The following is a 13140-nucleotide window of genomic DNA, read 5'->3' as shown; positions in this document are numbered from 1 at the left end:
TAATAGTTAACTTCTCTTAAAAAGTTGTACATGTATGGCTATGAGGTGAACCACAGCTTCCCTATGAATGGTAAGTTAGATCTTTCAAATTTTCAGTTATTAATCCATTTTATTTAATCTCTGAGTCTGAGTGTCTGACCACAGTGGTAAGAGAATTCAAATAATCAGTTATTCAAAATTAAAAGAATTCCTTTTAATGAATGTTCCAAATTTTCAATAATAATTATCACTCATTACAAGTCTATTTGTAAATTGTAATAGATCGTTCCCTGGACCAAATAAAAAAGAAAAGGAAAGTACAACAGTTTAGTGAATCTGGTGAAGCTATGATATATATATGTACAACTTATGATATATATATATTTGTTTTTCTTCTTGTTTGATTTCATAGACCTTTTTCTTTTAAAGAATATATAGACAACTTGGACAACCATTCATTAATTAGCTCATGGCATCATATATTAAGGTTTTAAATTGCATACTCATTACATAGATATTAGTAGGTGATTTTTCTTAGTCGCAAAGCTAAATATTGCAATAATCTTTAATCATCAAAGAGAAACATAGTAAGTGATATAAAATTAATATAATTAATGAAAAATATAGTGGATTAAAATTGAATTGAAAGTTGTTGAATTTTGTTTAAAATTGTCATTAACAATTTTTATTTCAATTACCTTCACTTTCATTGATATATTTTTTAATTCTTTTACTAATTTCAAAAATATCTTGATTAAGTAACTTAATATTATGAAATAAATATTTTTTTTATATAATTGTTAAAATTTGATTTGATTGATATTTACTTTTTGTTTTTTATTTTTACTTTATGCTTTTTGTTATTGGTATTTTATTTTCTATTATTTTTTAACTTTTCCTTTCTATTCATATTTTAAAAAAACAAAACAAAACAAAAATATCAACCAAACAAAGTCTAAATACTAATTTTTTATTATAAACTTTTAATAATTTGCAACTAATGTATGTCTTTCGAAACATAATTAATTTCGTAACTTTTTTATTGAACAGTTTGGCAAAATTTGACAAGTTTGGAGGACTTGACCGTGGGATATTCATCTCTCCCTTCCAACTTTATTCAAGATATTGGAACACTGACTTCTCTTAAGAATTTGTTCCTGTACTATTGTGAGGTGAATGGCAACCTCTCTATGCATGGTAAGTGAGATTTTTCAATTTTTCAGTTATTAATCCATTTTATTTATTTCATTGTTTAGATTGAATACATATTTCTTAGCACTGGTCATTTAAATAATCATTTATTCAAAATTAAAAGAACTCTTTTTAATGAATATTGTTCCATAAAATTTTCAGTAATGTATATTACTCCATATAAGTCTATTTGCAATAGACCCTTACCAAATGAAAAAAAAGAAGTAAAACAATTTAATAAATTTTGCGAAGCTATGATATTGAGTGGATCTTCCTATTTACGTTCATGTGAGTTTTCTTCTTTTGAAGAATATATAGACAACTTGGTCAACCATCCATTAATTAGCTCATGCCATCATATATTAAGGTTTTAAATTGCATACTCATAACATAAATATTAATAGGTGATTTTTCTTGGGCCGCAAAGATAAATATTACAATAATTTTTAATCATTAATGAAAAAATAGTAAGTGATGATATAAAAATTAATATAATTAATGAAAAATATAGTGCCTTAAAATGTATGGAAAGTTGTTGATTTTGTTTAAAATTGTCATTAACAATTTTTATTTGTAGTCCTTTAACTTTGTTGATATATTTTTTTAATTATGTTACTAGATTAAAAAAAATTTTGATTAAGTATCTTAATATTTATTTTTAGATAATTGTTAAAATTGTGGTTTATGATAGGATATATATGAGGATGAAAATTCGAATGGAAAGAGGTTTTCCAAGTGATCATTTAAGTATAAAGTAGGGAAAAGAGATAAAAGCAAAAGGAAAAAAGCAATATATTTATTTAAAAAGAAGAAGAAGAAACTTTATTTGCTTTTGTAATATAGTAGCTACGGGAAAAAAACAGAAACTTATATTATAATTGTAAAAACAGAAAAGAGTAATAAGAGAGTAAGACAGTAGTTTAGAATAGTGCTAAATTCTTTTCTTTAAAATCATTTATCTAAAATTAGAAGAATTTATCAAGCGAATGTTTCTTAAATTTTTCAATAATTTATAACTCATTGGATCTGTCTAATAAACCCTTCTCTGCTCAAAGAATAAACAAGAAAACAATATAATCAATCTAATGAAACAATATATGAGTATTGTTGACTGCGTATCTATTATCTACCTACATATTATTATTATTATTATTAATATTATTTGCACCTGAAAATATATCTTTATATGTTTCGGTACTTTTTATTTTATTCTTGCAATATAGGCCCACTTCATTTGAAGAATTTGGAATCTCTCGGCATATACTTGACTCCTCTGGAAAACAACTTTCTTCAAACAATTGGAGCAATGCCGTCTTTGAAGTCTTTATCATTATGGAATTGTGGACTCAACGGCACCTTAGCTACACAAGGTTGAGATTGATATTACCCTCTCTTGTTTTCTCTTTAGCTGTTCTATTCTGTTTCGAAGTTACCTTCTTTTTAAGTACTTTTTTTGTCTTATTGATGTTGTCACTTTTGCATTTCAACAATATCTTTTTTATTGTTATGATTTCATTTCAAATTTTTCTATATAGTCAGAAAAGACAGCAAGCATGAACGGATCTAAAACAATTCATTATAAAATTTAAAATGTGTAAACAGTTTTTTGATATCATTCTTATTTGCCCCCACCCCACCCCCTCTCTATTAATTTTATTAAATTATTTTGTTTCATATATTTATTCTTATAAATTCTACCCTTTTTCCTCAAATATTTACATTATTGTACTTTTTTAAACTATTTTTATTTTGCCAGAGTTCTTTTTGTTTTAATAATTTCTTTGATTATTCCAATATACACAGTCAAATTTTCATATAATTAATAGTTAACTTTTGCCATAAAATTCTTTTGTCATATGTGATCTTTTATCTTTTGTCAAATGATTTTTTCAAATATATTTTTCCAATGGTAAATACAATTAATATATTCATTTCTATGTAAATAAATTTAATTAATATAAAGTATTATAAAAATAATAATTAATATTATATTAAATTTAATATTGGTCCTTTTATTAAAAATCTTGACTCCATCCCATTTAAATAAGGTTATACAAACTATATACGTAAACTATATTTGAGACTTATTTATTAAGATTTAATTTGATTGATATTTACTTTTTATTTTTTGCTTTATGCTTATTGTTATTGGTCATTTTTTTTGTATTCATTTGTTATTTTCTTCCTTTCTATTCATATTTTACAAAAAATAAAAAATAAAAAAAAAATCAACCAAATAAAATCTAAATACTACTTTTTATGTAGTTATAAAGTTGTAGTAATTTGCAACTACATCTTTTGAAACATAATTGGTAACTTTTTATTGAACAGTTTGGCAAAATTTGACAAGTTTGGAAGAGTTGAGTGTGGAATTTTCATCTTTCCCTTCCAACTTTATTCAAGTTATTGGAATACTGACTTCTCTTAAAAGGTTGGAAGTGTCTGGTTGGGAGGTGAATGGCAACCTCTCTATGCATGGTTAGTGTGGTCTTTCAATTTTTTATTTATTTATCCATTTTATTTATTTCATTGTTTAGATTAAATACATATTTCTTACCACTTTGTCATTCAAATAATCATTTATTCAAAATTAAAATAACTCTTTTGAATGAATGTTCCAAAAAATTTTCAATAATGTATGTCACTCCTTATAAGTCTATTTGTAATAGACCATTCCCTGCACCAAATAAAAAAGAAAGAAAAAAAAGGGTAAAAGAGTTTAGTAAATCTCGGTAAGCTATGATATTTAATTAGGGGATCTTCCTATTTACATTTATGTAAGTTTATTTCTTTTGAAGAATATATAGAGAACTTGGTTTATCATCCATTAATTATCTCATGCCATCACATATTAAGGTTTTAAATTGCATAATCATTACATAAATATTAGTAGGTGATTTTTCTTGAGCCGCAAAGATAAATATTACAATAATCTTTTATCATCAAAGAAAAACATAGTAAGTAATATAAAAATTAATATAATTAATGAAAAGCATAGTGTGTTAAAATTGAAGTGAAAGTTGTTGACTTTTGTTTAAAATTGTCATTAACAATTTTTATTTGAATTCCATTCACTTTTATTGATATATTTTTTAATTTTTTTACTAATTTTAAAAAAAATCTTGATTAAGTAACTTAATATTAAGAAATAAATATTTATTTTTATATAATTCTTAAAATTTGATTTCATTGATATTTACTTTTTGTTTTTTGTTTTTACTTTATGCTTTTTGTTATTGGTCTTTTATTTTCTAATATTTTTTTAACTTTTTCTTTCTATTCATATTTTACAAAAAAAAAAACAAAACAAAAATATCAGCCAAACAAAGTCTAAATAGTAATTTTTTTATTATAAACTTTTAGTAATTTGCAACTGTGTCTTTCGAAAAATAATTCATAGCTTTTTTATTGAACAGCTTGGCAAACTTTGACAAGTTTGGAAGAGTTGAGCGTGGAATTTTTATCTCTACCTTCCAACTTCATTCAAGATATTGGAGCAATGACTTCTCTTAAGAATTTGTACGTGCTTGATTGTGAGGTGAATGGCAACCTCTCTATGAATGGTAAGTTGGATCTTTCAATTTTTCAGTTATTAATCTATTTTATTTATTTTATTTTTTAGATTGAATACATACACTACAACATTTTTCACCTTTGGCTGCAAAAAAAATTGCAGCTATAGGTGAAAAATGTGCAGCCTTAGGTTAAGGCTGCACATTTTCTAGGTGCAGCCTTAGCCAATGTATGGAAAAGTATGGCTGCACTTGTTTATGGGATTCAACAGCAAAATTAAAGTGCAGCTGTATACTATATGGCTGCAATCTTAAATCATATGACAGCATATAAAATGTGCAGCTAAAAGCTACAAGATAGAGACACAAAAACCTTCTAATATTCAATAAGTTTTATGATAGAAACAAAATGCTCACAAACCATTAGTGCCTCTAAAATCAAATTGCAGCAACTAATGCCTCAAAAGTCAAATGTCACAAAAACCATTTTCAACTAGGAACATGGACCCTCAAGGTCTTTACAACGTGTACAATATGGGGTTTCATTAAAAATGATCAACTAATTTTAGTAGTCTCTCTTTCTCTCTTCTTCTCTCCAATTCCTCTCTGTACATATTGGTTTGTCCATTCTCCAACCTAATAAAACCATATGACATTACAGTTCCCAGCCTTCCTTACCTGCAGAGATTAATTTGCAAGTAATTGATAATGTAATATGAGACAAAGCATACTCACTGACCAACTAACAAAAATTTATCTGTGCTCTTTGATTTGATTTGAAAACAAAGCAAAAAAGGGAGAAAAAATAAAGAACATAGAAAACTGCTAACATTGTAAAAGATTCATTATTTGTTCTCTTTCATATCTAACTCTCTTTTAGCATGGTACTACACAAGTGTCAAATGATGCATAGTTTAACATTGGCGATTGGAAAGCAAAAAGGTGTCTTATGTTTTAACATCTTTGATAAGGCTTCCTATGAATCAAATATAGCTTGAATGCATGCTAGCTCAATGATTCTAGAGTAACTATACTAGATATCCTATAAATCTAACTTGCACATAAGAGCCCCTAACTCCAAGTTTTAAAATCACATTGTCATTAGTTTTAAACTTCTAGAATTGTTACTTTTCTAAAATAAAAATTAAAAAAAATCCAAAACTCCATTCATATATAAATTATGCAACACCTTAAGAATTTTAATTAAATAATAATTCAAAAAGCAGCACAAGAATCTAAATATGTCCAGCCATGAACAATCAATTAATTAACATAAAATGACTTACAGGATTCATCAAGAGTAGCATTTAGAATCAATTCTTCCAAGTATCTTGTTAGGCTCATTTGTTCAAAGTTGTGCCTTTATTCTTCAAAGAGAAGTTGAGGAACATTGACTTCCACCATCTAACAAAAATAAAAATGACATCATAAATCATAAAACTTAAATCATATTACAAATTAGAACATCAAAATTGTAAAAACTCTTAAAGTGATTGCAAGTTACTAACCTTATAAATCTGATTTAGAGATATATTATCAAATATTTGATGTTTGATTATTTGTTCCATTTCTTGGCAACCGATCAATGGCGACTGATTAAGTTGTAAATTGTTATAAGTAACTAAGCTTGAGAATTGAAAGAAATAAAAAAAATAATTGTAATAGAAAATAAATGCTTCCCTTTTGATGTCCAGTCTTCAATGACTCCAAGGCCTTGTGAATGTCCTCCTAGAATCACAATCTTTTATCACATGGTGAAAAGGCATCCATTTGAAGTGTCCCTTTTGACTGCAAAATCAATCAATTTCAAGATCTTTGATAAGTATTTAGATATTCCACCACAGTAATCTTAATTGTCCACAACAGACAATCATGGGGTCAGAAAGTTCAAGATAGTGAAATTTTTCCAGAAAGTGGTGAATGAATTGGCAGTATTTACATCATTCGACATCAATATCCCAGCATTCAGTAAATCACCATATTTTCAAATTCAAGTCATATGTATCAAATAATTCAACAAGAAAAATTCCAAGACTCCTCAAGAATAGCATATTTGGTGTTTGTACCTTAAAAATTACAGAGAGAAGACCAGATGAAACAAGAAAATTTTGAGTGTAATACTCTAATACTGACCAGAGAAGAAGACATATCATGCTATTACATAGTTGTAACAACGCCTACTTATATTCAGTAAGCATATAAAAAAGGTTGCAGTCACAACAATACTCAAAATGAAGACAGATTGACAAATTAACCTATGGCCACTAATGTAAGTTCTCCTAAATAGATAAAAACAAGTTCTTTTGCAATGAAGGACAAAGAGGAACTCTAACAGCCGTCTCCAAAGCAGAAAGCAAAAGCAAAACCAAAAATAAAAAACTCTTATTATCTCTCTAAAATCTAAATTAATAGCAATACAGCATATCTATTGTTATAAGTTGGACAAAACTCATTCACGAACCCATCTGGGTTTCAGCAGAAAAAGAAATAATCCATCATAACTCATGGACTGAAAACACATACTTATTCCTTAAGGTTAGGTTTTACATGACAAATCCATGCCTTTGAAAGACAGTTATTGTAACACTTGATTGACACATGACTCAGTAAACATGCAATATAACATACAATACATGGCACTTATATCTACAATATAACATCCTAGAAAAAGGTGGAGGAAGAGAGAGAGAGAGTCATACACGAGGGCAATTATATTTGCAAGGCCATCAATAAAATTGTAAAGAACACCAATGTCATACGTGATGTTCTGAGTTGCTGGATTTAGCTTGTTAAGTTTCCTTTCATATAGTCCACATATATCTACCTGCACACGACAAATAGCATATACTGTTAAAATTGTCAAATCTTTTAAATGATGGAAAGGAAGAAGAGAGGGGATTCCATCTAGTGCATCATATTGAAACCACAGTCATTCATTTCCTCTTAATGCAACTCAGAAATATAAACAATTTTGGACATACATTCTTGAGAAAAAAAGACATATGCACGATCAAATCTAAAAATCATTCTCAACTCCACAAGCCAACTTCCAAAAGGTACAGTCCATTGCCCACAATAGAAGCTGTTTTCAAGAAAACTAATGCAATAGGAATTTTATAAAATGTATGAAACGTATGATGTATCCTATCATAAAGCTCAATTTTGATTGCTTTGTTTTCCACCTCCAAACCCCTATTCATAGCTTGACTGATAAAATCATATTGTAAGCAACAACAAAAACAAAGATAATATAAGCAACAGTAAACAAAAAGCATACTGTCCATAGATTGACTGGTAGAATCATAATCCACAAACATTCTAGGTGCTCTGTTCTGCGAAGTTTGCATCAAAACAATGGTGAGCCTGTTTGCCTAAATCATCACACAAAAAAAAAAATGAGATTAAAAAACACACAACAAACCATACCAATCCCATATCAATCCAATAAAAAAAATATTACGATTGAAATAGGTTCAGTGTCATTAACATGCCAGCAAGAATCAAATCAAGGAACAATCAAGTCCTACAAAAGAAATCTTAAATCGTGTGATAATAATTAAAAAAAAAAACAGAGATTTGAGAATCAAGTGCCCTGGTTTTGTACCAAAAGGGGTAACATTTGCCGAAACCCTAGTTTCTTGGGGGAAAGAAGATGAGATTAAAAAGGTGAGATTGTTACAAGCGAAATTAGCTTAATTAGGTAAAGCAATGAACGAAGGAAGTAAAAAAGAAAAGAAAGAGGTTTTGGAATTTAGAGAGGACAAGTGCGCCGAGGGAAAGGGAAAGATTTTGGAAGAAAAGAAAGAGGTGCAGAAAGATAGAGGGAAGACAGATGAAAAGAAAAAATTGTTTTGTTCATTAATTTTCAAAAAATTAATTTTCATATGGCTCTTGTTGGACTGATAACTGACCCAAAAAATTAATCTACCAAAGGCTACATTCCCAAATGATGGGTATTAGGAAGATTAATGCTCCAATTTACTAGTATTACATTACCTCTCAGACCATTGCAACATTAGGTTTTTGCTCCAATTAGTGCCTTTAATTTTCAAAAAATGTTTCAAAACAAGGAAGAAAAATTCAAAAAAAAAAAAGGGGTGAGTAAAGGAAAAGAGAATCAAAGAAAGATATTTTTTATTTTTTGTGTTTAGTGTGAAAAGTGAAAAATAGAAAGAAACAAATAATTGATATTTTTTTAATTTAGAGAGAAAGAAAGATTGTAAGATGTAAGAGTTAATTTTTTTAATTAAAACAAAGAAATATAAAAGTTATGAAATTTTTTAAGAGCTGCAAAATAAAAAATGCATATAAATCTTAAAGTCCAAATACTATGACAAATTCTTTAGATGCAAAATAAAAGTGCAGCTAAAATTGTGTTGTTAAAACCCATTTATGTTGTAGTGATATTTTTTTATCACTGACCCTTCAAACAATCATTTATTCAAAATTAAAAGAACTCGTTTTAATGAATGTTCCATAAAATTTTCAATAATGTGTATCACTCCTTATAAGTCTATTTGCCCTAGACCCTTCCTGCACCAAATAAAAGAGAAAAAAAAAAACCACAACAATTTAATAAATTTCGTGAAGCTATGATATTTAGTGGATGTTCCTATTTACATTTATGTAAGTTTGCTTCTTTTGAAGAATATATAGACCACTTGGTCAACCATCCATTAATTAGCTCATGCCATCATATATTAAGATTTTAAATTGCATACTCATAACATAAATATTAGTAGGTGATTTTTCTTGGGCCGCAAAGATAAATATTACAATAAATTTTAATCATTAATGAAAAAAATAGTAAATGATGATATAAAAATTTATATAATTAATGAAAAATATAGTGCCTTAAAATGTATGGAAAGTTGTTGATTTTGTTTAAAATTGTCATTATCAATTTTTATTTGTAGTCCTTTAACTTTGTTGATATATTTTTTTAATTATTTTACTAGATTAAAAAATTTTTTGATTAAGTATCTTAATATTTATTTTTAGATAATTGTTAAAATTGTGGTTTATGATAGGATATATATGAGGATGAAAATTCGAATGGAAATAGGTTTTTCAAGTGATCATTTAAGTATAAAGTAGGGAAAAATGATAAAAGTAAAAGGAAAAAAGTAATATATTTGTTTAAAAAGAAGAAGAAGAAACTTTATTAGCTTTTGTAATATAGTTGCTAAGGAAAAAAAACAGAAAATTATATTATAATTGTAAAAACAGAAAAGAGTTTTAAGAGAGTAAGACTGTAGTTTAGAATAGTGCTAAATTCTTTTATTTAAAATCATTTATCTAAAATTAGAAAAATTTATTAAATGAATGTTCCTTAAATTTTTCAATAATTTATAACTTATTGGGTCTGTCAAATAAACCCCTCTATGCTCAAAGAATAAAAAAGCAAAACAATATAATCAACCTAATGAAACAATATATGTATATAGTTGACTGCGTATCTATTATCTACCCACATATTATTATTATTAATATTATTTGCACTTGAAAATATATCTTTTTTATTTCTGTAATTTTTTTTGTTCTTGCAATATAGGCCTACATCATTTGAAGAATTTGGAATCTTTACGCATATACTCCACTCCCCTGGAAAACAACATTCTTCAAACAATTGGAGCAATGCCTTCTTTGAAGTTTTTATCATTATGGAATTGTGGACTCAATGGCACCTTACCAAAACAAGGTTGAGATTGATATTACCCTCTCTTAATTTCTGTTTTGCTATTCTATTCTGTTTCTAAGTTACATTTACCTTATTTTAAGTACTTTTTTTGTCTTATTCATGCTGTCACTTTTGCATGCATTTGAACATTATTCCTCTGTCCTATTTGTGTTATCACTTTTGCATTTGAACATTATCCAAATTAAAATCACTCTTCTATCATACCCATTTAAAAGGTAATGAAACATACTAAACAAACACAAAACACCTCAACATGCAATTCCTATATATATTATCCCTTTTTCTTTTTAACTCTTTAAATATTGTGGAGAGTCAATAACTGACGAGATCCAAGGGACGGAATAGCTGTTTCATGTTTATTTGTTTATGTTTTTTTTTTCCTTCCCTTTTATTTTTTTTTCTTGTTATGGGGACAAACCTCTTTAATGTTTAATAATTGATATAATAATACGTTTATAGGATTTTGTGAATCGACGCATCTTCGAGAGGTTGATATCGGCTATAATAATCTAAAGGGTAATTTGTCGGAATGCTTCTCCAACTTCACGTCCCTTGAAAATATAGATCTCTCTTCCAATCAATTTTCTGGTAATATATTTTTCCTTAAGAGTCTAACGTCCCTCAGCACGTTGACACTTTCAAATAATAACTTTCAAATCCCGAGCTCATTAGGACCCTTCTTCAACCTTTCAAAGCTCAAGTATGTCTATGCAGACAATAATTCCATATATGCTGAAACCGAGATGCATCATTTGAGCCCAAGATTCCAACTGAATGGAATCAGTTTATCTTGTTGTGGAGATGTGGGATCATTTCCTCAATTCCTCTATCATCAACATGACTTGCAGTTTGTTGATCTCTCTAACATCTATTTCAAGGGAGAGCAGTTCCCAGGTTGGTTGTTGGGAAACAACAAGAAATTACAGTCACTAATTCTCATCAACAACTCCCTATCGGGACCTTTTCGGCTACCATTCGCTTCACATTTGGATTTATCAGGTTTAGATGTCTCCATCAATTTCTTCAATGGCAGCATCCCAACAGAAATTGGAGCAAAACTACCATCGTTAACGTTTCTGAACATGTCAAAAAATTCTTTTGGCGGTAGCATTCCGGCTTCCATCGGTGGTATGAATTCCCTACGATCCTTGGACTTGTCTAACAATCAATTGTCGGGTGGATTACCCGAACACTTGGCCACGGGCTGCTCCTTATTAAGTGTCCTCATATTATCAAACAACAGACTGCAAGGCCAGATTTTCTCTGCAAATTTTAGCCTGACAAACTTGAGAGAGTTGCAAGTGGATAGGAATAACTTCTCTGGAAGCATCCCAGATTGTTTGTCTAATTGCTCATTTTTGTCAATATTGGATGTTAGCAATAATCAACTCTTTGATGAGATACCAAGATGGATGGAGAATTTGTCAAGATTGTCAAGGTTAGATTTAAGCAATAACGTAATTTTTGGTGGGATACCGAAGTGGATGGGGAATATGTCAAGTTTGGAAGAAATTATCATGGCAAATAATCATCTTGGAGGTTCAATCCTCGTGGAGTTTTGCCAGCTCAATCTTAAACTTAAACTTCTGGACCTTTCAGCTAACAACATCTCTGGGAGTCTACCATCTTGCTTCAGCCCTTTATGGATTAGTCAAGTTCATTTATCTAAAAACAAGCTACAAGGGCAGCTAACAAATGCATTTCGTAACAGCAATATTTTGGTGACATTAGACCTCAGCAATAACCTCTTAAGTGGAAACATTCCAAATTGGATTGGCAAGCTTTCTCAATTGAGTTATCTTCTCCTAAATAACAACCATTTTGAAGGTGAGATTCCAATTCAGTTATGCAAGTTGGGTCACTTAAGCTTGATTGATCTTTCTCATAATAATCTTTCTGGTATTATTCCCTCTTGCTTGAAGATTACAACACTGAATGATATATCCCAAGATTATGTCCATTATGTCACTACTGTTGCCCGAGTTAATACTTCTTTCTCCACTGAAGAAGCAATAGAGTTCACAACCAAAAACATATCCTACTCTTACAAGGGAAGAATCCTTACATACTTGTCTGGAATTGATCTCTCTTGCAACAAGTTGACTGGTGAGATACCCCATGAAGTCGAAAACTTCCTAAAGATTTTTACTTTGAACCTATCTCACAACTGTTTGACAGGGCCAATCCCGTCAGCACTTTCTAAGCTTAGGCAAATTGAAAGTCTAGATCTTTCTTACAACAACTTGAGCGGGAAAATCCCTCCTCAACTTGTGGGGTTGACTTTCTTGTCTTTTTTCAGTGTGGCATTCAATAATTTATCTGGAAGTACACCTGCAAGGACCGCACAATTTGCAACATTTGAAGAAAGCAGCTACTTGGGAAATCGTTTTCTTTGCGGTGCACCGTTGCAAAAGAACTGCTCTGCAATTGAACCATCATCGACACAAAAGGCTAGAGAAGAAGATTGTTCAATTGACATGGATGTCTTTTATGTGAGTTTCATCGTGTCTTACATAATAGTGCTATTGGGTATTGCTGTTGTGTTTTACGTAAATCCTTACTGGAGGCGAGCATGGTTCTATCATATCGAAATAGGCATGACTTCATGCTACTATTTTGTGGTAGACAATCTCCCCAGAGAATTCCATTGTTGAATATGTAGCCAATAGATTTACATTTCCACCAAAAAGCTTCAAACTTTTACCTTTCTTGTTAAGAATTTGAATAAAGAGCCTGTCTACGGAAATTCTACTACAA

General features: G+C 29.2%; 1 protein-coding gene and 2 long non-coding RNA genes across 12 annotated transcripts in view; 2 read left to right on the top strand and 1 right to left on the bottom strand.

The window, feature by feature from the left end:
- Nucleotides 1-13140, top strand: part of LOC18588871 (uncharacterized) — a 76096-nt gene extending 62956 nt beyond the window's left edge. For both annotated transcript variants that reach the window (XM_088809618.1, XM_088809621.1), the window contains 6 exons: nt 1030-1176; nt 2394-2540; nt 3502-3648; nt 4587-4733; nt 10237-10383; nt 10843-13140. In XM_088809618.1, coding sequence (XP_088665744.1) covers nt 1030-1176; nt 2394-2540; nt 3502-3648; nt 4587-4733; nt 10237-10383; nt 10843-13037 — 2930 coding nt within the window. In that variant the 3' untranslated portion in view covers nt 13038-13140. The remainder of the gene's footprint in view (nt 1-1029; nt 1177-2393; nt 2541-3501; nt 3649-4586; nt 4734-10236; nt 10384-10842) is intronic.
- Nucleotides 4772-5434, top strand: LOC148760672 (uncharacterized). Its single transcript, XR_016028311.1, has 2 exons — nt 4772-4873; nt 4908-5434. It is a non-coding gene; the product is annotated as an uncharacterized LOC148760672 (long non-coding RNA).
- On the bottom strand, nt 5106-8693 carry LOC148760671 (uncharacterized). Of its 9 annotated transcripts, none has more exons than XR_016028308.1 (7): nt 8287-8615; nt 8109-8205; nt 7960-8014; nt 7382-7506; nt 6191-6470; nt 5969-6086; nt 5106-5360 (listed from the first exon to the last, which is right to left on the bottom strand). It is a non-coding gene; the product is annotated as an uncharacterized LOC148760671 (long non-coding RNA). The 9 variants fall into 9 exon arrangements; XR_016028304.1 differs by having other exon boundaries at nt 7960-8053; nt 8143-8205; nt 8287-8614; XR_016028305.1 differs by lacking the exons at nt 8109-8205; nt 8287-8615 and adding an exon at nt 8679-8693 and having other exon boundaries at nt 7960-8053.

Source organism: Theobroma cacao, chromosome 9 (assembly GCF_053813885.1).
Source record: "Theobroma cacao isolate CCN51 chromosome 9, ASM5381388v1, whole genome shotgun sequence".
In the NCBI taxonomy this organism is placed as follows: domain Eukaryota; kingdom Viridiplantae; phylum Streptophyta; class Magnoliopsida; order Malvales; family Malvaceae; genus Theobroma; species Theobroma cacao.
This window is presented reverse-complemented; position numbering and strand designations above follow the sequence as displayed.